Here is a 21,093-nt window from a genome sequence, read left to right as displayed (position 1 = left end):
TTTTGAGATAGGGTTTCATATAACCCAGGCTGGCCTTGAATTGCTCCTTAAGAGTGAGTGAGTGAGTATCCGATGGAGGACTAGTTGGTGGTGTCTTTGTCATCAGCACAACTGATGAGGCAACCTTACAGAAGCAGTGGGAGGCTTTACTATTGTTCTGGGGTTTTAGTTTTCTGAGACAAGTTTATGTCCTGTAGTCTACGCTAGCTTCAAATTCCTGATCCTCCTGCCTCCACCTCTCATAGGCATGTGTCACATGCCTGGCTTTATTTATTTATTTACTTACTTATTTATTTATTGTTTTGAGACACAGCCTCACTCTGTAGCACAGGTTGTCCTGGAACTCATAGCAATCCTCGTGCCTCAGCCTAGCTAATGCTAGGGTTACATGCATGAGTTGCTATTCCTGGTTTTCATTTTATGTAATTATGCCTGTAATGTCCCCATTTTCAAATAATTCCCACCTATAGGTCTGGAGGTTACGCCTTCATCATACCTTTGGGGGATGAAAGACACACTTCAATTCTTTTCTTTGTGTGGTACTGGGGACCAAACTCATATCCTTTCATGTTCTAGGCAAGTACTTTACACCTGAGTTACATACCTAGCCCTCAATTGTTAATAGTCATTTGGGTGCAGTTAAAAGAGCTCCTCTTATGGACAGAATTCAGAGAATAGTCAGTGCAGAGACTGAATAACTTAGAGTATGCCCAGCGTTCCACTGTAGACAACATAAGCATTGATTTACTGTGGTAATCAGTGGACTTATTCAGATGCATTATTTTTCTGCTATAGAATTCTAAAGCATTTTCACCTCTTGGTAAAATCAACTTTCAGATTTGAGAAAAGTCTGAAGCTTGCAATGTATAGTAATTGTCCAGAAATTGAAAATTTATTCTTTGATAATTTTAAGCATGCATATAAGGCATTTTAGCATATGTACCCCATTACCCTCTTTTTGGTCCCCTTTAAGTCCCACTGAACCACTTCTTCCCTTCTTTACAACTAGGACCCTTAATACTTTTATGTCATTTTTTGTGACCCACGACGTTTAATTAAGGTTGCTTGCTTGAGCATGGGTAGGGGATTATTTACTGAAATAATGGCCACACTACTGAAGAAAATGACTCCTTCCCCACATCGCTGATCAGGGAGAGGTGGGGCCTCCCAAGCCCCTCCTCTATCCCTGATGGAATGTTTAAGGGCCCAGTGGTCTTATGCAGGTAACCATAGCTGCTGTGACTTCATGAGTGCAGTGACCAGATATTGAATAGGACACATCATTGTACAAAACTTCCACATCCTCTGAGTCCTAACAGTTTTTCTGCTCCCTCTCATGGGGTATTCTTTAAGATTTAGAGGGGATGATATAGATATCTCTATATAGGGCTGCATATTCAACAACCACTTAGTCCTCAGCACTTTTGAGGAGTTAGACGTGTCAGCATTAATTACCAGTAATTTTTTTAAAAATTAAATGCTGTATCAAAGTGATTGGATTGTATTTCAATATTTATGTAATTGGCAGTAATGCTGGTTTTATTGTCCTTTTAAAAATTATAAAACAAAAAATGTGGTGCATGCCTTAAATTCCAGCACTCAGGAGGCAGAGGCAAGTGGATCTCTGTGAGTTCAAGGCCAGCATGGTTTACAAAGTGAGTTCCAGGACAGGCTCCAAAGCTACAGAGAAACCTTATCTTGAAAAACCAAAATAACGATAATAATAATAATGATAAAGCAACACACTTATAAAGTTGCTATGAATGTTTCTATGATCTGTAGACACTTAACCAAACTTCTTGGTTAATTTTTGTCCTGTACACTGTAGGTTTCCTGACCTAGGGCCTGCATTCTGGGGAATCACAGCTATTTGACTTTCCTATAAATAAATTAGAAAAACTGTACAGGCGAGGGGAGGAGAGGGGAGAGAGAATATGAAAAGTTGTGTCATATGCCTCTCTCTCTAGCCTGTCCTTTCTCTCTGGGTTTACCAGGTAAAATTTCCAAAGCTAATCTTAGATCATGTCATTCCACTTTATAAAAACCTTCAGTCATCATTGGGCTGGAATGCATATTCCTTTGATTAGATAGTGCCCAAGGTACTCTATAAGCTAGATGCAATCTACTTTGCCAACTTTATTCCCTTTATCATTTATGTGTTTTCTTTTTTATTCTTTTTTTTCTTTCTTTTTTTCTTTTTTTTTCTTTTTCTTTTTCTTTCTTTTTTCTTTTTTATTCTTTCAGTGCCAAGTTTTGAATCCAGGGCCTTGTGTATAATAGGCAAATGCTGCACCACTGAGCCACTTCCCAGCCCTGTGTACCTTCTTAGTACTCATTGCTGGTTATTGAGTAGTCTGCGAGTATGGAGTTACATATCTTGGCATTCTTAGTGTGTGACACTAGCAAGTGTAAATTGTAGTAAAACACAATGTAATCATTTAGCAACCAAATGTCTGTTAATGCCTTTTTCTTTACCTGAAATGCGTTGTACTCTGATTCTGTGCATTCCCACTGTGCTTTAGGGTCACATCTTGCTCAGCCCCTTCTTTGACTCTTCCAGCTTGGAGCATTTGTTCAGTCTTCAAGCCCTAGTCTGTCTCTCCTTCCTGGCACCTGCTACTCTCTGTCCTACAAACGGTATACAAACATTGTTTTTTCTCCCACTAGATGATATACTTGTTAACAGCAGTGCCCACTTCTCAATATCTGTTCATGAAATCAATTTGGCAATTATAATTATTGAACAGCTCTTCTGGTCTGGGTATATGACAATGAGCAAGACACAGAAAGTTCCTTTCTCTTAGAGAGTATATTTTACAAAGGCCCATTCATGTAATGCCCCATTCATTCATTTTTGAAATATTAACTGTATATGTATCTGTCAGTATTTGTGCTTAGTGGTGGCAGTGGAAATATGAAGAAAATGGTGTCAGTCTACATGAACCTCACTATGTCATAGGGAAGCAGCCACATAAATATATGATTGCAACATATTTTGCAGTATTTCTCAGAACAGGTATTTTGGCATTTTATCCAGGAAATTTCTTAGTTCTGAAGTCCTACCAGTGCATTGTGAGATGTTCAACTCCCTAATTCCTTTCTGCAGCATTTTCTTGTGGCTATTACAAAATACCTATCTGATGGTTTGACTGAGAAATATCCCCCACAGTTTCAAGCATTTTAATACTCAGTTCCCAGTTTTGTGGTGCTGTTTGGTTAGGTTTAAATGATGTGGCCTTGCGAGAGGATGTCACTGGGGGTAGGTATTGAGAGATATAAAGACTCATACCATTTTTAGTTTGGTCTCTCTGTTTCCTGCTTGTGGTTCGAACAGTGAGCCCTCAACTCGCTGTTCCAGCCACCATGCTTGCTGCCATGCTTTCCCTCCATTATGTATTCTTACTCTTATCCCTTTGGATCCATTACCCAAATAACCCTTTCTGTAGCTTGCTTTGGTCCTGATTTTTTTTTTATTCCAGCAGTAGAAAACTAACTAATACACTGACAAAAGCAACTTAAAGTAAAAGAGAGAGGATGGATTTTGGATCCATTTCAGAGGCATTTCGGTCCATCATGCAGGTTAGGATGGTAGCATTTTTGTCAGTGAGAATGTGATTGGAGCTTCTCATATCATGGCAGCAGACAAATCAGAGAGCACACAGTCCAGAAGCAGAAGTGAGGATAACCTTCAGAGTCCACTCTAGTGAAATAGTTCTGCCATCTAGAGTCCAAACCCCTACAGTCCCACAACATCCCAAAACAGTGCCACCAGCTGGAAATCAAGTGTTAAAAGACTAGAGTCCTAATTAAAGGAGCACATTTCACATTCAAACTGTATCCTTTCGCCTGTGATCCCCAAACGCTCATAAGCTGTCTCGTAAAGCAAAATGCAATTAGTCTAACTTTAAAGTCCCCTGAACAGTTTCAACTCTGTTCTAAAGTTCCATGTCTCAGGGGTTAGAGAGATGCTCAGCAGTTAAGAGTGATTACTACTACAAAGGACTGGAGTTTGAGTTCCTGAACCTACTCTGGATATCTCACAATAGAAGATCTGATGCCTCTGGACTCTGCTGGCATCAGCAGTCATGTGTACACATCTCTCTCTCTCTCTCTCTCTCTCTCTCTCTCTCTCTCTCTCTCTCTCTCTCTCTCTCACACACACACACACACACAGAGAGAGAGAGAGAGAGAGAGAGAGAGAGAGAGAGAGAGAGAGGGGCAGGCCTCTGGTAGACACACATGGACACACACACACAATTAAATCCTTTTTTAAAAATCCGAAGTTTTTATTGAAACTCAGGGCAAACATTTATCTGTGTGCATTTGTAAAATCAAAAAGCAACAATACTTCTATTATAAACGGTACATGCTAAGAATTCCCATTTCAAATTTCAAAAGAGAAGAACAAGAAGGTAACAAGACTGAAACACAGCAGACCAACCATTAAACTCTGTAGCTTCATTGTATACATTATATCTGTATCAATGTATTTTGATCATTTTCACCTGTTTCCTGGCTTTTACTTCTTGAATCCTTTTTTTTAACAAGTTCCCATCCTTTATGATCCAGTGTTTAATCAGAGTTGCTTGCATGAGCATAGATGGGAGGTTATTTACTGGAGCATAGGCAGCATTATTAGTGAATATACCCCTGGAAATAATGGTTCCTCCCCTGGCCAGTGGCTATTAACTGCTGTTAACTCCTACCTATCAATGATTGCCAGTGTTGATAGTCAGTGGTTACAGGTAACCACAGCTGTTGTGAGTTAACAGATGCAGCAGCTCTGACATGTCATTTCACAGCATTCCTCCCTGCCCTTTGGCTCTTACATTCTTTTTGTCCTTTCTTATGCTGTGTTCCTTGGGCTGGGTGATGGACAGATACCCTGAATAGGGCTGGACCTCATTAATTTTTGTTGTTGTTTTGCTTTTTTGAGACAATGTCTGTGTCTCCTTGGTTGTCCTGGAATTCCCTATGTAGACCAGGCTGGCCCTGAACTCAGGAGACCCATCTCCCTCTGCCTCCTGAGTGCTGGGATTAAAGGTGTGTGCCATTGTACCTGTCTTTATCTCATTACTGTTGAATTGAGGCTCATTCAAATGGCAGGACACACACACACACACACACACACACACACACACACACACACACACACACACAGCCGGATTCTTCTTTGCCAGAATGGAACATGAATGGCCTCTAGTCCATTCCGGTAGGTTCATTAAACTATCCCATTGCTCTAAACTTTCTCGGTTCTTTCTGTAAACTGTTTCCAAAGGCCCAAGAACAACATGGTCTGGCTTGTCATAACCGTCTTTCTTCTTGATTCCAGATTTTTTTGTATTAGTTAATTTATATTTTTATTTTTAAGAATTTTTGTTTGATTAAGTACATAAATGCTTATAATTTTTGCCTTAGAGCATATATATACACCATGCGCATGCCTGTTGACTCTCATGGAACTGATGGTTTTGAGCTACCATATGGCTGTCAGAGCAGCAAGTGACCCTTAACCATGGCACCATCTCTCCAGCCCCAGTTACTTTTCTTGTTGCTGCGACAAAATACATGACAGCATCAATCTAGTGGAAGAAGGACTTATTTTCATTACTGGAGAACTGGAAAATCACTTCTCTTTGCATAAGGTAGCCTAAAAAAAAATCCCAGGTCATTGAGACTAGACTGAAGGTTTAGGAATCTTCGTAAAGCCAGAGTTTCAGACAGGGCAGGGCAATCAGGAAATAGAGAACCAGTTGCATCAGCCCACCTCAACACACATTTAGATAAAAGAATATAATGTCTTTAAGAATTTCGATGGCAGTGAGTAAAAGATTTACCTGATGGAGCACAGGTAATGGTGAACACAATTAATTCATAATAATAATAGCTCCAAAAGTAGGAACTATGAAACCCAGGTCCTCAGATCTTAACTGGTTCCCTGTAGTCCATTTTGAAGAGAAATACAAGCCCTCCATTGGTTGTTCAACTGTTTCAGTAGGGTCTCTGTGTCTCACCTTAAACCCTTACTGGAAAGTTGGACTTTCTTCTTCATAGGTGAACCCTGTCAGTAATTCTTTGGAGGTGGCAGCTGTTGTAGTACACTCTTTTAAATGGGCTGAAGTCTGTCTCCTAGGTGGGTGTCTTTTTTAAGTGTTTAGGAGCAAACTTGGTCCAAGTAACAATCTTGTTTGGGATCTTGTAGAACCTTTTAAATAAGTATATGACCATAAAATTATATTTATTGTTTCACAGTTTCATAAACAATCATATAATTCAAACATATTCACCACCCCACCCATTTTCCTCTCCTTTCCCTGCTTTCTTCTCAAGTCATCCTCCTCCTTTCATGTGAGTTTTGCATGACCCACTGGGTGTAATTAGGTTTGCATGTATAAACATGGGGGAGGGTTATTTACTGGAACATGGACAGCTTAGACAGTGGCTATGACATGGAAAAATGTGACTGCACCTTCTACAGCAATCATTAACTGCCAGTATCCCCTCCTGGAGAGGTGGGCCTCCTAAGACCCTCCCCTGTTCATGGTGGAATTTTGATGGGTACAGTCTTGTGTTGTTCACTGGCTCTTCTGCAGTATGAGGAACGGCAGGCTGCTTCCCGCCACCCGGCTAGCTTTACCCAAAATAATTACATGGAAACTGTATTCTTTTAAACACTGCTTGGCCCATTAGTTTTAACCTCTTATTGGCTAGCTCTTACATATTGATCTATTTCTTTATTTAACCAATGAAATTAACATGAAACAGAAGACTCTCCCCTATCACTCTTTGAGTTCATGGATACAGCAGCCATGCCGTGTTCAGAGGATAGAATTCCAGTCTTCCTTCCCATCTTCTGGCTCTTAATTTTTTTCGTCCTCTCTTCCATGATGTTCCCCTGAACCTTCGATAGGGTGATACAGATGTTCCATTTAGGACTGTCTCTAATTTTTTAATCAATTCATTAAATAGCTGAGGGTGTTGATGCCTGCCTGTGATTCCAGCACTTGGGAGGCCAAGGCATGAGGGTCATAAGTTCAAGATCATTGTTACCTACATAGCAAGTTCAGAAAGCCAACCTGGACTACATGAGACCCTGTCTCAAATACAGTTTGCTCAAAAGCATCCTCCTCAAGGTGGTAAGACTAATGAACCACTTTAATGAGCATTTGTTTACCTAGACTATACATATGTTGGCCTCAAGTAAAAAATGGAATTTTTATCTAATATAAGAGTTATCTAAACTTATCTGAGTAATTTTCTTTAGTTGTTTGAGGAGAAACCTGGAAAACGCAAGCAGCTTTAATCCTGAAAAGGGGATCAGTTACTAAAACTGAAGACTCTTCCCTTCAGAGGGAAGACATTTTTGTGTAAGTGGTTTCCTTGTTCAGAGAGACTTTACCTTCTGAGCTATCTTGCCAGCTCCATTTTCTGTCAAAATTTGTTTTTGTTTTCCTCCCACTGCCCCCTTCTGCATCATTGCTTTCTTTTGTTTTATTCCACCCTTAGTAGTGTCTTTTTCATTTCTTTGTTTATTTCTTTCTTTTTTGTTTTTTTAAGACACGGTTTCTCTGTGTAGCCTTGGCTATCCTAGAACTCATTCTGTAGACCAGGCTGGCCTTGAACTCACAGAGATCCCCTGCCTCTGCCTCCCAAGTACTGGGATTAAAACCATGCACCACCACTGCCCAACTTTCATTTTTTATGTCTCATGAGGCATTTTTCATATCTCAGGCTTAGGTTGGTTAATGGATTCAATTAGCCTGGTAAGCCTCTAAGAGATCCTAGTAGCCTTTATGGAATCTCTTTTGTTTCCTTGAACACAACGCGTTTTCTAACTCCCGTTTCCCTTTGGGTTCCGATGTAATCACATGATTATCTGAATAAAATGTCAGACTATCTTTTGTTTTTGTAAAATATAATTGTATTAGGCTAAATTTTGCTTTTAAATTTATGAGGCTGAGTTCTATACTTGAACTGGATGATTTGGTTATGATCTGTAGACCTTCTGAAGATATATACAGGAAACAATTAAAACAGGCAAAGGAGATTGTGCTGATAAGAAAGTTTTAGGATGTCAAACAACTTCTTAAGTGTTTCTCTACTATTTGAGAGAGGCATTATGCATATGTGTTACAATTGTGTAGCTTGGTACTCTTGTGGAATTCCTATCAGTGGGTACAGGAGCTGTCTCTGACTCTTTTGCTGGCTTTTGGGACCCTGCTCCTCATACTGGGTTGCTTTGTTCATCCTTAATACGTGAGGAGCTGCTTAGTCTTACAGCAACTTGATATGCTATGTTTTGTTGATATTTATGGGAGACCTGCCCTTTCTTAAACAGAAATGGAGGGGGAGTGGATTGGTGGATAGGAACAGATGGGGCAATGGGGGGACGTACTAGGAGGAGAGGAAGGAGGGGAAACTGTGGCTGGGATGTAAAATAAACAAATATGTGTATGATAAAAAGAAATAAATTACATTAAATAGGCAAAAAAGAGAAAGCTTTAGGATCAAGACAGGAGGGCCTGGAGCATACATTATGCACAGAAATAGTAGGACAGAGAATCTAGACTTTTTATGACTGATTAAAACACCACAGATTTGGTCAGAGACTATTAGAATGTGTTGGGGTTTTTTTTTGAACAGTATGTTTAATGTTATCCATTTGACCATTTGAGTAGATCCTTTAACTAGCATAGAACTTAGAGCCTTGTCTATTTAGTTCAGTTTAATGTTAGCAATTCTTCCACCCTTTAGAGTTTCCTGTCTAGTGTCTCTTCACTCTATAGGATATCTACTGATTAGTGCCTAACCTCTGGATCCCCTATAGCCTTTCTGATCAGGACTGGAGTTTTAGGGCCATTTTAGAGGGCTTCTGTTTTCCATTGGGTCTTGGTTGACCTTGAAATGCACAGATCAAAATACCAGCTATCCTCTTAGGTTTTTTGTTTTTTTTTTCGAGACAGGGTTTCTCTGTGGTTTTTGGAGCCTGTCCTGGAACTCTCTTTGTAGACCAGGCTGGCCTCGAACTCACAGAGATCCACCTGCCTCTGCCTCCCGAGTGCTGGGATTAAAGGCGTGCGCCACCACCGCCCGGCTCCTCTTAGTTTTATATATATATATATATATTTCACTTAATGTAATACATTCTAGTTCAGTATATTTTTCTGCAGATAACAACTACACACACACACACACACAAAGCAAAGAGGATACATGTATGTATATGACAGGATGACAGTCACACAAGACTATAATCACACAAGGTAGCCTGAAACGCACCAGGCTAGCCTGTGGTAATAGGAGAGGCGGGCTACATTCCTGGCACCTGGCCGCCTGCACGGCTAGCTTTATACCTGAAATAATTACACGGAAACTCTATTCTTTTAAACACTGCCTGGCCCATTAGTTCCAGCCTCTTATTGGCTAGCTCTTACATATTAATCTAACCCATTTCTAATAATCTGTGTAGCACCATGAGCTGGCTTACCAGGGAGGATCTTAACCTCCGTCTGTCTGGAGTGAGAGAATCATGGCGACTGCGACTCGGCTTCTTTCTCCCAGCATTCTGTTCTGTCTACTCTGCCTACCTAATTTTCTGTCCTACCAGGCCAAGCAGTTTTCTTTATTAGTTAACCAATGAAAGCAACAGAAAAGATACAAGACCCACCTTCATCACTAGCCTTAGACTCACAGGCACTGTTCTGCCTCAGCCTCCCCAGTTGATAGGATTACAGGCATATCCTATCATACCTAGCCAGAATTTTTAGTCTTAAGAGGTAGTAGTGGGTTCTAATTTTGACATTTGGATAATACCTAGACCTAGAATACTTTCAGTTCTTGGGGATATGACATTTTAGCCATATTCACACAAATGGTATTGACTATACTATATAATAACCTACAAGAATAACAATAATGAATACTTTCAGAACTGTGGTCAGTCTTCCCAACAAATGCATTCCTTACAACTTTATTTTTCTTTCCTTTGTTCTTTAGCTGCAAAATAATGAGGATTATTGGCCTGTTTTGGATGCAACCTTTGTCATGGTGGCTCGAGATTCTGAAAATAAAGGGTAATTGTCGCTTTTTCATAATTCCTTAATTTGAAAATCTTCAAAAATACATAAGACTTCAGAGAAAGCTAATGAATTTCCATATGCCCATGACCTGAGTATAACAGACTTAATTGAACATGTTTGCCAAATTCACATTTTTCTCTAAAGGAGACATATAATATTTTAAAAAGAAATCTCATACATGATGGCATTTTACCTTACAATGATGTAAGAATCTTTTTATGAATGTAGATATTTTATTTTATTTATTAACTGCATACACTGTTTCCTGATTAAACTCCTCTTGCATACTCCTGGCTGCAGTAGTCACCGTTTTCCTTTCAGATTGACTTGTTTTTAGCTGCTGCAGATTAGAGAGAACTAGTGGTGCTTATTTTACCATGGTCGGCTCATTTCACTTAACATAATACACTCTAGTTCAGTATATTTTTCTGCAGATAACAACTTCATTCTAAACAGCTAAATAATACTCTATTTTATATATATGTATTTTATTTTAATTTTTCTATCTATTAGTTGATAGATACCTATGCTGGTTCAGTTATCTTAGCAAATGTTAATAGTGCTACCATGCATAAGTTATATAGGTATCTCTGGTATGCTAAATTAATTTTTTGAATATATATAGAAGAGAGATCAATGAGCCATATGGCACATCTGTTTCTTTAAAAAAAAGTTCTCTATGATATCTGTACTAATTTACATTCTTTCCAAGACCATCTACATGCCTCTTCCTCCATAAATAACCACTGGGGTGAATTGGTATCTCATTTAACTTGTTGACTCTCTGATAGCTAAAGATATTAAAAATATTTTCATTTATTTATTAGCCATGGTATTTCTTTTGGGGGGGATTAGCCATATCATTTGCACATTTTTAAATTAGTCTATTAAATTTTTTTGAGTAATATATACTCAATATCAACTCTTTCTAAAATGTAAGCTTGTAAAGATTTTCTCTCCATTCTGTAGGTCCTCTCTGTATTCTGTTAAATGTGCCTTTGCTCGGTAGAATCTTTCTATTTTGATGGAATCCCACTTGCTTAATTTCCCTTTTGTTTTCTGTCTTAAAGCTGTTTTCCCAAATGTCCCTACCCATTTCGATGTCCTGAAGTGTTTCCTCAGTTTCCTTTTCTTCTTTTCTTTCCCTCCTCTCCTCCCAGCCCCTTCCCCACCCCCTCTGTTCCCACCCCCAATTCAGTTCTCCGTTTCTGTTTAGGAAAGGGAAAGTATCTCATAAATATCCGCAAGGCATGGCATATTAAGTTGCAGTGAGAATAAGCACCTCCCCATAAATTAAGGCTGAGGAAAGTGACACAGTATGAAGAGTGAAGTCCTAAAAGCCAGTAAAAGAGGCAGAGACAGCCGTTGATTCCACAAAGTCACACAAGAGAACCAAGCTGAACAACTGTAACATATGCAGAGGGTCTAGGTCAGGTCTATGTAGGTTCCCTGGTTGTTAGTTCAGTCTCTGTTGAGGCCCTTGAAGCCCAGGTGTCAGTGATGGTGACCCTGCCATGTTAAAAACACCTCTTGCCAGCGTAGGGGCATGGGGATTTAGAAATATAAGTAAAGAATATGAAGATACATTTGAAAATAATAAAACAAAAACTATAGAATAGTATCAGGAGGGCATACCAGTGAAAACAGAAATTGTTCATGTTCAATTTTCCGTACTTTTTTTATACCCCAATACAAAAGGGGAAGAAGGCAACAGAAGACTTCTTTAACATGATACAAAGGACAACTCAAAGAACAGTAAATTGCTTTAACACTTTGAGGCATCAAGCCATTAACATTCTGTTGCTTAGGAAGTGAAACCACTCTAGACCAAGTATCCTGAAGGTAGCCCTTCCCCAGGTAACTCCATTTACAAAAGACAGAGCAAAAGTATGCTTGCATATCCTGACCATCTGTCAGGATGGAAATAGGCTCACATTTTTGGGGCTCCACACCCAGATTAGTTGATTCTGTGAGTTTTCTTGTAGTGTTCTTGACCCCCTTTGGCTTTTACTCTCTTTTTCTCCCCTTCTTCTGCAGGATTCCCCAAACTTGTTGTAATATTTGGCTATGGGGTCTCTGCATCTATTTCCATCAGTTGCTGGATGGAGCCTTTCGGATAACGGTTGGGCTAGGCACCAGTCTATGGGTATACCAGAATATCATTAGGCATCATTGCATTGATTTTTTTTGTAATGGTTTCAGATCTTAGATTTGAGTGTTAAGTTCGTTCTTTTGTTTCGTTTTGTTTCTTTTGAGACTATGTTTCTTTGCATAGCTTTGGCTGTCTTGGAACTCATTCTGTAGACCAGGCTGCCCTCCAACTCAAGAGATCTGCCTGCCTCTGCCTTCCAAATGTTAGGATTAAAAGACATACGCCCCTGCCACTAGGTTAGTTCACTTTTTTGTAAGTGCTAAGAGATGAGTCTCATTTTTTTCTTCTGTATGCAGAGACCCAGTTTTCCTATCACCATTTGTTGAGAAGACTCACCTTTGTACTACATAATGTACATGTTATTATACTTCTAATCTCTATTCTCTTCCACTAATCTATATGTGTTTTAACACCAATAGCATCCTGTTTATGCTTTTTAAAATCTCTGTAATATGTATTATTTGTTTATTTTGAAATAGGGTCCAGTATAGCCAAAGCTATCCTTGCACTCTGTATAGCTGAGAATTGTAGGCAGATTTTTCTTTTGGGGCCGCCCTGCCAACTCACAAAAAATGAAACAGACTTCAGAAACTTATTATTAATTTTGAAAGCTTGACCTTAGCTTAGGCTTGTCTCTAAATAACTCTTATAACTTAAATTTACCCACATTTTTAATTATGTACTTCCACATGATCGATACATCATCTCTATTAGCCCATCCTGGTTATTCCGTGTCTGGCTCACAACTTCAACTTTCTTCCTCCCAGAGCTCTCTCTGTCCAGAAGTCCCATCTATACCTCCAACCTAGTTATTGGCCATTTAGCCTTTATTGACAGTTGGAACCCTTCATTTTTATTTGATAATCTCTTGCAACATATTTGGTAGCAAATGTTTTGGTGTTGTCTGACATGTTCCTGCTCCCAGACTTTGATTTTTTCCCTCTTTTTCTTTTTACTCTTTCCTTTTTCTTTTCTTTTCTTTCTTTCTTTCTTTCTTTCTTTCTTTCTTTCTTTCTTTCTTTCTTTCTTTCTTTCTCTCTTTTCATTTTACGTGAAAAATGCCCCTCTCACCTTCTCCCGACCCCCCCCATCTTCCATCCCACCCCCATTCACTCCTTAGAGGGGGCAGATGGAGAGGGAGAGCAATGAAAGAGATATCTTGATAGAGGGGGCCATTATGGGGTTAGGGAGAAACCTGGTACCAGGGAGATTCCAGGGAACCTACAAGAATGACCCCAGCTAAGTCTCCTAGCAATAGTGGAGAGGGTGCCTGAACTGACCTTCCCCTGTAATCAGATTAGTGATTATGCTAATTCTCATAATAGAACCTACATCCAGTAACTGATGGAAGCAGATTCAGGGATCCACAGCCAAGCACTGGACTGAGTTCCTGGAATTCAGTTGAAGAGAGGGAGGAGGGATCATGATTGGGAAAAGCACAGGAACAGCTGACCTGAGCTAGTGGGAGCTCCCAGACTCTGGACTGACAACTGGGGTGCCTTTACGAGAGTGAACTAGAACCTCTGAATGTAGATGACAGTTGTGTGGCTTGATGTGTTTGTGTAACCCCTGGCAGTGGGACCAGGACTTATCCCAGGTGGATGAACTGGATTTTTAGAGCCCATTCCCTATGTTGGGATACCTTGCTCAGGCTTGATGCAGAGTGGAGGGGCCTAGTCCTTCCACAACTTGGTATGCCATTTAGCTTTTTATTAAACTAACCACAGTGGTACATTTTCAGATAGTATAAAGGAATATTCCACAACAGAGAAGGATTTTGAACTCCATAGTAAATCTGGGTTTTATAGGCATGTACTACCAATACCAGGCTTTGTTTTTGTGGTTTGTATGCAAAGTCTAGCATACTTTATCTTGTTATTACATCGAAACCCCTATATGAGCTAGGTTGCTCTCAAACTTACAATCTTCCTGTCATAGCCTTTCCAGTGCAAGGATTATATATGTGTGCCATCATATCAGGACTATAGTATATCTTGAATTCAGGTATTGTGATACTCAAACTGACTATTTTCTAGATAGCATTTATATCACCATGCTAGGGACTTACTTCTATGGTAGCATGTTTGATTAGCGTGTGTGAGACCCTGAATTTGATTCCTAGCACCAAAAATATAAACTCATAAAAATTCAAAACTATATTACAATTGTCACACCTAACAAATACAAGTAATCCTTAATATAACATAGTATTCCTTCATACTTACTTACTTTTTAATGTCCTTTAAAAGGGATTTGTTCAAATTAGGATCCAAATTCAGTAGATCAAAATCAATAGATTATGCTTGATTTTATGTTTCCTAAGTCTGTTTTTAAAATAGCTTTACTGAGTTGGATTTATATGCCATATGATTCACCCACTGAAGGTGTACAGTTTGAATTTTGATATACTTACAAGTTGTACATTCTTTTAAGTATGTTCTAACCTAGCCTACTTGTGTGTCTCCACTGTCCTCTTATTGTTTTATATCATTAACATGTTGAAAGACTGGGCTAGCTATTGTATAAAATACCCTACTTCCTGAATTTGCCTTATTGCTTCTTTTTGACATCCTAATTCTTTGTATGTGGTACTGTGTACCTACTGTGTCCTGTACCTGAAGTTTGTGACCCGGAGCTTTGTGTTAGATTCAGAGGCATGATTGGTGAGAGCACATTATCATTATGCTAGGAAAGGCCCTGTGAGTCAGTAGGTGTTGGTGGTACCACCTGAGTCGTTGCTAAGATTGATCTGTGTAATCTACGAGTGGCATGCTCTCCGCAGTGAAGTTGTTTTTCTCTTCTTTATCTTGTGATGAGCTACTTCTTCCATCTTTTCTGTTTACTAATTGATTGATCAATTGATTGATTGAGAGGGGAATGTGTGTAGGTTATAAGACAACTTTTGGAACTTGGTTTTGTCCTTCTTCCTTGTAGGTCCCAAGGTTTGAACTCAAGTTGTTAGACTTGGTAGCAGGCACCTTTATCTACTAGCCATCTTAGCAGCTACTTCCTCCTCCACACTCCTTGATTTTAATGCATGGAGTTGATCATTGCAATAATCATTGTCATTGGAATAAAGCAACCTTTAAATTCTGTGATTTTTTCCCTCAATGTATTAAATTAATTTATTAATAATTTACTAATATTCATTTATGTAAAGGGATGCTTTCCCTAATCTATTACGGCCATTAGATTTGTAATACATATATATTTAATTTTTTTAATTTGGTTATTTTCTAATGACATATTCCCATTTCTTTTTTCTCTTTAAAGAAGGTATCTGACTTCCGTGGATTTGATATATTAAGTATATTTCAATCAACTATAGTCCTTACTCTTCTTGATGTTCAGGTTGTATCATCTTCTGCCAGGGGGAGATTGGACACCTTTGTCCTTTCAGCCTATCCCCATTAGCCTTTTGTTTTGTTTTCAATTTCTGATCATCTGTATCTACAGCAATAGTATTTCACTGGAATGTTTTCCTATTTAATCATGGAAGTGGATTTAAGGAAGTAATAAAAAGAAAAAAAATTTACTAATGATAATCCAGCCACCAAGATTTCAACAGGAGTTTTAGTTCCAGTTTCCATTCTATCTTATTTATTCTTTGCACACGCACACAATGCAGTTTGATCATATTTACTTCTTTCCTCTCTTATGCTCATTCCTTACCCTTCTCCCCACACCTGCTGAACCCCTTCTTCCCAACAAGGCCCCCTCCTACTTTCTTGTCATTTTCTTTGATACACTGAGTTTAGTTAGGTTTGCTTACATGAGAATGAGGGGATGTTATTTATTGGAGCATGGGTAACTTATCAGTAGCTACTCCACTGAAGAAAATGATGGTTTCCCCCATCCTCCTGGGAAGGATGGGACTTCATGATGAAATGTTGATGTTCTCCAGTTAGCACAGGTAGCCACAGTTGCTGTGAGTTCACGAATATGAGCTGTCTTGTTATGTCCAGAAGATAGTATTTCACAGCATTCTTCCCAATCTTCCTGCTCTTATATGTGTATCCTCATAGTTCCCAGAGCCTGGAATTACTGATAGAGAAACCCCATTTAGCGATGACTCCACAGTCATTAATTCTCTACACTATGAATGGTTATGAGTCTCTGCATTAACCTTTGACCTCTACACAAAGAAGCTTCTCTCTGAAAGGCTAAGATGAACACTTATCTGTACCATTAGTCCTTTATACCTTCCTGCCCTCTAGTTTGATGAGACAGTTTAGGCCCACATTTTCCCCTTTTATTTTATAGTAATAATAATGAATAAAATGAATTTTATTTCCTTTTCCTTTCATTTTATTTCATACATTTCATCCCAACTGCAGTTTCCCCTCCCTTCACTCTTCCTAGACCCTTCTCCCACCTCCCCTCTCCCCCTAGACCTCTCCCTCCTGCTTTCCTTCAAAAAAAGAACAGGCCTCACAGGGATATGCACCAAACATGGCCTAGCAAGATACAAGAAAACGAGGCACAAACCCTCAAATCATCTAGACTTGGCAAAAGGGTCCCAGGTGCAAGCAAGAGTCAGAGATGCCCCCACCCCCAAAAAAACTCCAGTTGTTAGAAGTCATACAAGAACAGCAAGCTACACAACCGTAACATACAGGAAAAGAACCTAGCTCAGGTTCTGTGTTTGTCACTTCAGTCTCTGTGAGTTGCTATGAGCCCTTATTTGATTCTGTGGCCTATGGTCTCATGGTGTCTTGGCCCTCTGGCTCCTCCAATCCTTCCTTGATCTCTTCTGCAGGATTCTCTGAGCTCTGCCTAATGTTTTGCAGTAGGTCTCTGCATCTGCTCCCATCAGTTGCTGGATACTGCTGCTCTGATGGCAGCTGGGTTAGGTACCAATCTATGAGTATTACAGAATATCATTAGGAATCATTTCATTGACTTTCTTTAGCAAGTTGTGCTTTGTTCTATCCTAGGTCTCCAGATATGTAACTTCTGGTTCTTGGCCATCCAGGCAGTGTCAGGCATAGGCTCCCTCTTGTGGAGTGGGCCTCAAGTTGCAGGCAGTCGTTGGTGGACCACTGCCACAAGTTCTGCACCACCATTACCCCAGCACATCTTGCAGGCAGAACAGATTGTAGGTCAGTTTTGTGACTGGGTTGATGTTCCAGTCCCACTGCTAGAAGCATTGTCTGGTTACTGAAGATCGACGGTTTGGGGTCTGTACCCCCATTACTAGGGGACTTCAGTAGGGTCAGTCTCATAGATTCCAGGGAGTTTTCACTGCACTAGGTTTTTACATAGACCCCCCCCATGTCCTATAATTCCAGTCATCTCTCCTAGTACTCTCTCTCTCATCTTAATACCCTTTCTTCCGAAACCCTGGAGTCAGCTATTTATCTATAAAATTCTGAGACTCCTTTTAGTGGGAACTGATATCTTACTCCAAAATCTGGGTACTGGAGCTATACTGGTATTATTTTCTCCCTTGTTTCTATGCCTCAGTGTATAGAGCTAGGATATGTACTTTTCCTGTTGGTATAGCAAAATACCCTGACCAAAAATTAAAATTCTAGGGGAGAAAAGATTTCTTGCAGCTCTCAGGTCAAGAGTACAGTCTGCCATAGGGAAATCAAGAGAACAGAAGCTTAAAGCAATGGGTTATATTGCATCCACAATCAGGAAGCAGATAACAGTGAAAGAATGCTAGTGTTCAGTTCACTTTTGCTGTTTGCTATAGTCTGGGATCCCAGCCAGTAAACAATGTCACCCATAGTAGGCATGTCTTCACAACTCAATTAGTGTTGTCAAGATAATCATCCATAGACATGCTTAGAAGGTCATGTAATTTAGATAATTCCTCACATGTCCATGCAGGGACCTAACATCTATGTAAAACCAGATTCTGTCAAATTGACAGTGCTAACCATCACAGTATGTATTCACTCTACATAATTTTTATTTTTTTTTATTTTTTATTTTTTATTTTTTATTTTTTTTTTTTGGTTTTTTCGAGACAGGGTTTCTCTGTGGCTTTGGAGCCTGTCCTGAACTAGCTCTTGTAGACCAGGCTGGTCTCGAACTCACAGAGATCCGCCTGCCTCTGCCTCCCGAGTGCTGGGATTAAAGGCGTGCGCCACCACTGCCCGGCTTCACTCTACATAATGATGGATCTCATAAAGACATTTTGTGCAAGTATATTATAGACTTGAATCACATTGACCCCAACCATCTTTTTTCTTCTCTTTCTTTCCTCTACATTTCTAAAATAGTCTCATTTCTAATATATATATATGTATATATATATATGTATATATGTATATATATACATATATATATATATATGGATTTTCGTGACAGGATTTTTCCATAGCTTTTTGGTTCCTGTCCTGGAACTAACTCTTGTAGATCAGGCTAGCCTCGAACTCACAGAGATCCGCCTGCCTCTGCCTCCTGAGTGCTGGGATTAAAGGCGTGCGCCACTACCACCCGGCAATAAAGATAATTTTATGTTTTCATTTGAAATCTAGGATTCACAAATGATACACATGTTGAATTCTTTTGCTGCAGTGAAGAACTCTTTTATCCTTATTTTTTAATTATGAGAAATTAAGTTCTTTACTTCAAAGAATTTTTATTTTATTTTATCATTTTGTTGATTCATTATAGTTATTTGTTTTATTTTTGTTTTTGAAGAGTTTTAAGAGATGCATTGAATTCTCCTATACCTTTTACCTAAATTCCCTGGTCAACATGGTACCTAATTCATCTTCTTCTCTTACCCTCTGAAATTACACACAGGGATAATTTTTCTCTGAATCATTTAAATGTATGTTTTTGGTGACTTCAATTCTATGTAGTTTAGTGTATGTCTCTTAAGAACAACGTAATTTTCATTCATGACTTCAATGCCTTTATATCATGTTTTCAATTTATTTAATAGTGAAGCAATTATATTATCTCACACATGATCCATATTTGGATTTCACCAGATGTCCCTAAAATTTCCTTGTGAAGTCCTAGCCCAGATTCAGGATCCACTAAAGCAGTGGTTCTCAACCTTCCTAATGCTATGACCCTTTAATACAATTCTTCATGTTGTGCTGACCTCCAGCCATAACATTGTTTTCATTGCTACTTCATAACTGTAATTTTGCTATTGTTTTGAATCATAATGTTGATATCTCATATGCAGGATATCTGATGTGACACCCTGTGGGGTTGAAATCCACAGGTTGAGAACTGCTGCAGTAAAGGACCCTGCATTTCATTTGGTTATCGTGTTTGTTTAACAGAAGTACCCCTCCTGCCTTCTGCCTTTGAAGATACTGAGATTTTGTAGAGTTCAAGTCAGTTGTCCTGCAGAATGTTCTAAACCCATATTTGTGTTCTAATGAGTAGAATCAGGTTTAACTTTGTGCCAAATACTTATATCCTGTTTTCTTTGTGCCTTTTCCTTTTGCAAGACAGGCCTTATGGAGGTCAGGCTGACCTCAAACTCATTTTTATGATGACCCTGGACCCCTATCCCTCCTTCCTCTCTCACATGCTAGTATTACAGGCATGTGCTACTATGCCCAACATCTGTATCTGTATACTGTGAACTTTCTAGTGCATAGTTATGCCTATAAGGGGAGGGCTTGCTCAGTTGTTCCACTGCCCATGTATGAGACTGTCAATAAGCATTACCTAAAAAAGAAGACCTTTTCATGTTGGCAGTGCTGGCCATCAGGGCCTTACATATGCCAGGCCAGCACCCCATCATTGAGATATAACCCTGATGAAGACTTTCAAACTGGCAGGCACTTGTTCATCTTAATTCTTTATTAGATAATAGCATAAATAGCGTACACTTTTTTTTGTAGTAGGTAGGCCTAAAACTTGACATCCTCCTGTCTCAGCATCCCTAATTTTAGGATTACACCCATCAAGGCCACATCTTAAACTAAGTTTTTCTCTTTTGTTTAAGGCCGGCATTTGTAAATCCACTCATCCCTGAAACTGCAGAAGAAGAAGAACTCTTTAGACAAGGAGAATGTATGTCAATTTGCTTATGGTAAAATAAAAATTTTAAGCATATTAGTTTTACTTTAGAAGGGATTATTGAAGATTATATGACTCTTATAACAGTCAGATGTGTTACTCACATCAGAAAGTTTTTGATAATAAAAAATACTATATTTTGTCCCAAGGAGTTAATGCTTTGAACAGTTTTATTGATGAGACAGTATTAAATGAAGCAATTTCTCTTTTCATTTTCTTATTGCTTGAGAATTACATACATGCATATAGTGTGTTTTTATCAAATCCCACCCCTTTTCCTTCCTTCCCTACACACTGCCCACTTTTCCCTCCTAATTTCATATACTCTTTTTAAAACTGAATTCACTTAATGTTGCCAGTATGTGCATGGGTGCAGGACCATTTACTGGAACATGGGTAGTGTATCTTAGTGGTTTAAATGCAAGACAGGTCAGGGCTCTAGACCAGTATGATAACCAGTGTTTTCATGCTAAACTGATATAATTTCCAGGAAAGATGGGCTCAGCAATTAAGATCACTGGCTGCTTTTCCAGAGGACTCAGGTTCAATTCCTACCTGTCTGTAACTCCAGTTCTAGGGGACTTGACACCCTCATACAGACATATGTGCAAAATCAATGCACATAAAATAAAAATAAGTTAAATCACTATTTTAAAAAGTCTTCCGCTGGGCAATTGTGGTGCATGCCTTTAATCCCAGCACTAAGGAGGCAGAGGCAAGCAGATCTCTTTGAGTTCGAAGTCAGCCTGGTTTATGGAGTGAGTTCCAGGACAACCAGGGTGGTTACACAGACCCTATCTCTAAAAACAAAACAAAAGACCAAAAGAGTCTTAAAAATAAAAGAAAATACTTACTAGA

General features: G+C 39.1%; 1 protein-coding gene across 7 annotated transcripts in view; it reads left to right on the top strand.

Moving 5' to 3' along the window:
- The window catches only part of Acot9 (acyl-CoA thioesterase 9), an 82,723-nt gene that overhangs the window by 58,765 nt on the left and 2,865 nt on the right, over positions 1 to 21,093 (top strand). For all 7 annotated transcript variants that reach the window (XM_026784900.1, XM_026784901.1, XM_026784898.1 and 4 more), the window contains 2 exons: positions 9,997 to 10,073; positions 20,162 to 20,229. In XM_026784900.1, coding sequence (XP_026640701.1) covers positions 9,997 to 10,073; positions 20,162 to 20,229 — 145 coding nt within the window. The remainder of the gene's footprint in view (positions 1 to 9,996; positions 10,074 to 20,161; positions 20,230 to 21,093) is intronic.

The sequence above is a fragment of the Microtus ochrogaster genome, chromosome X (genome assembly GCF_000317375.1).
Source record: "Microtus ochrogaster isolate Prairie Vole_2 chromosome X, MicOch1.0, whole genome shotgun sequence".
In the NCBI taxonomy this organism is placed as follows: Eukaryota; Metazoa; Chordata; class Mammalia; order Rodentia; family Cricetidae; genus Microtus; species Microtus ochrogaster.
Note: the sequence above shows the minus strand (reverse complement) of the source record. Positions and strands in the feature narration are given on the sequence as shown.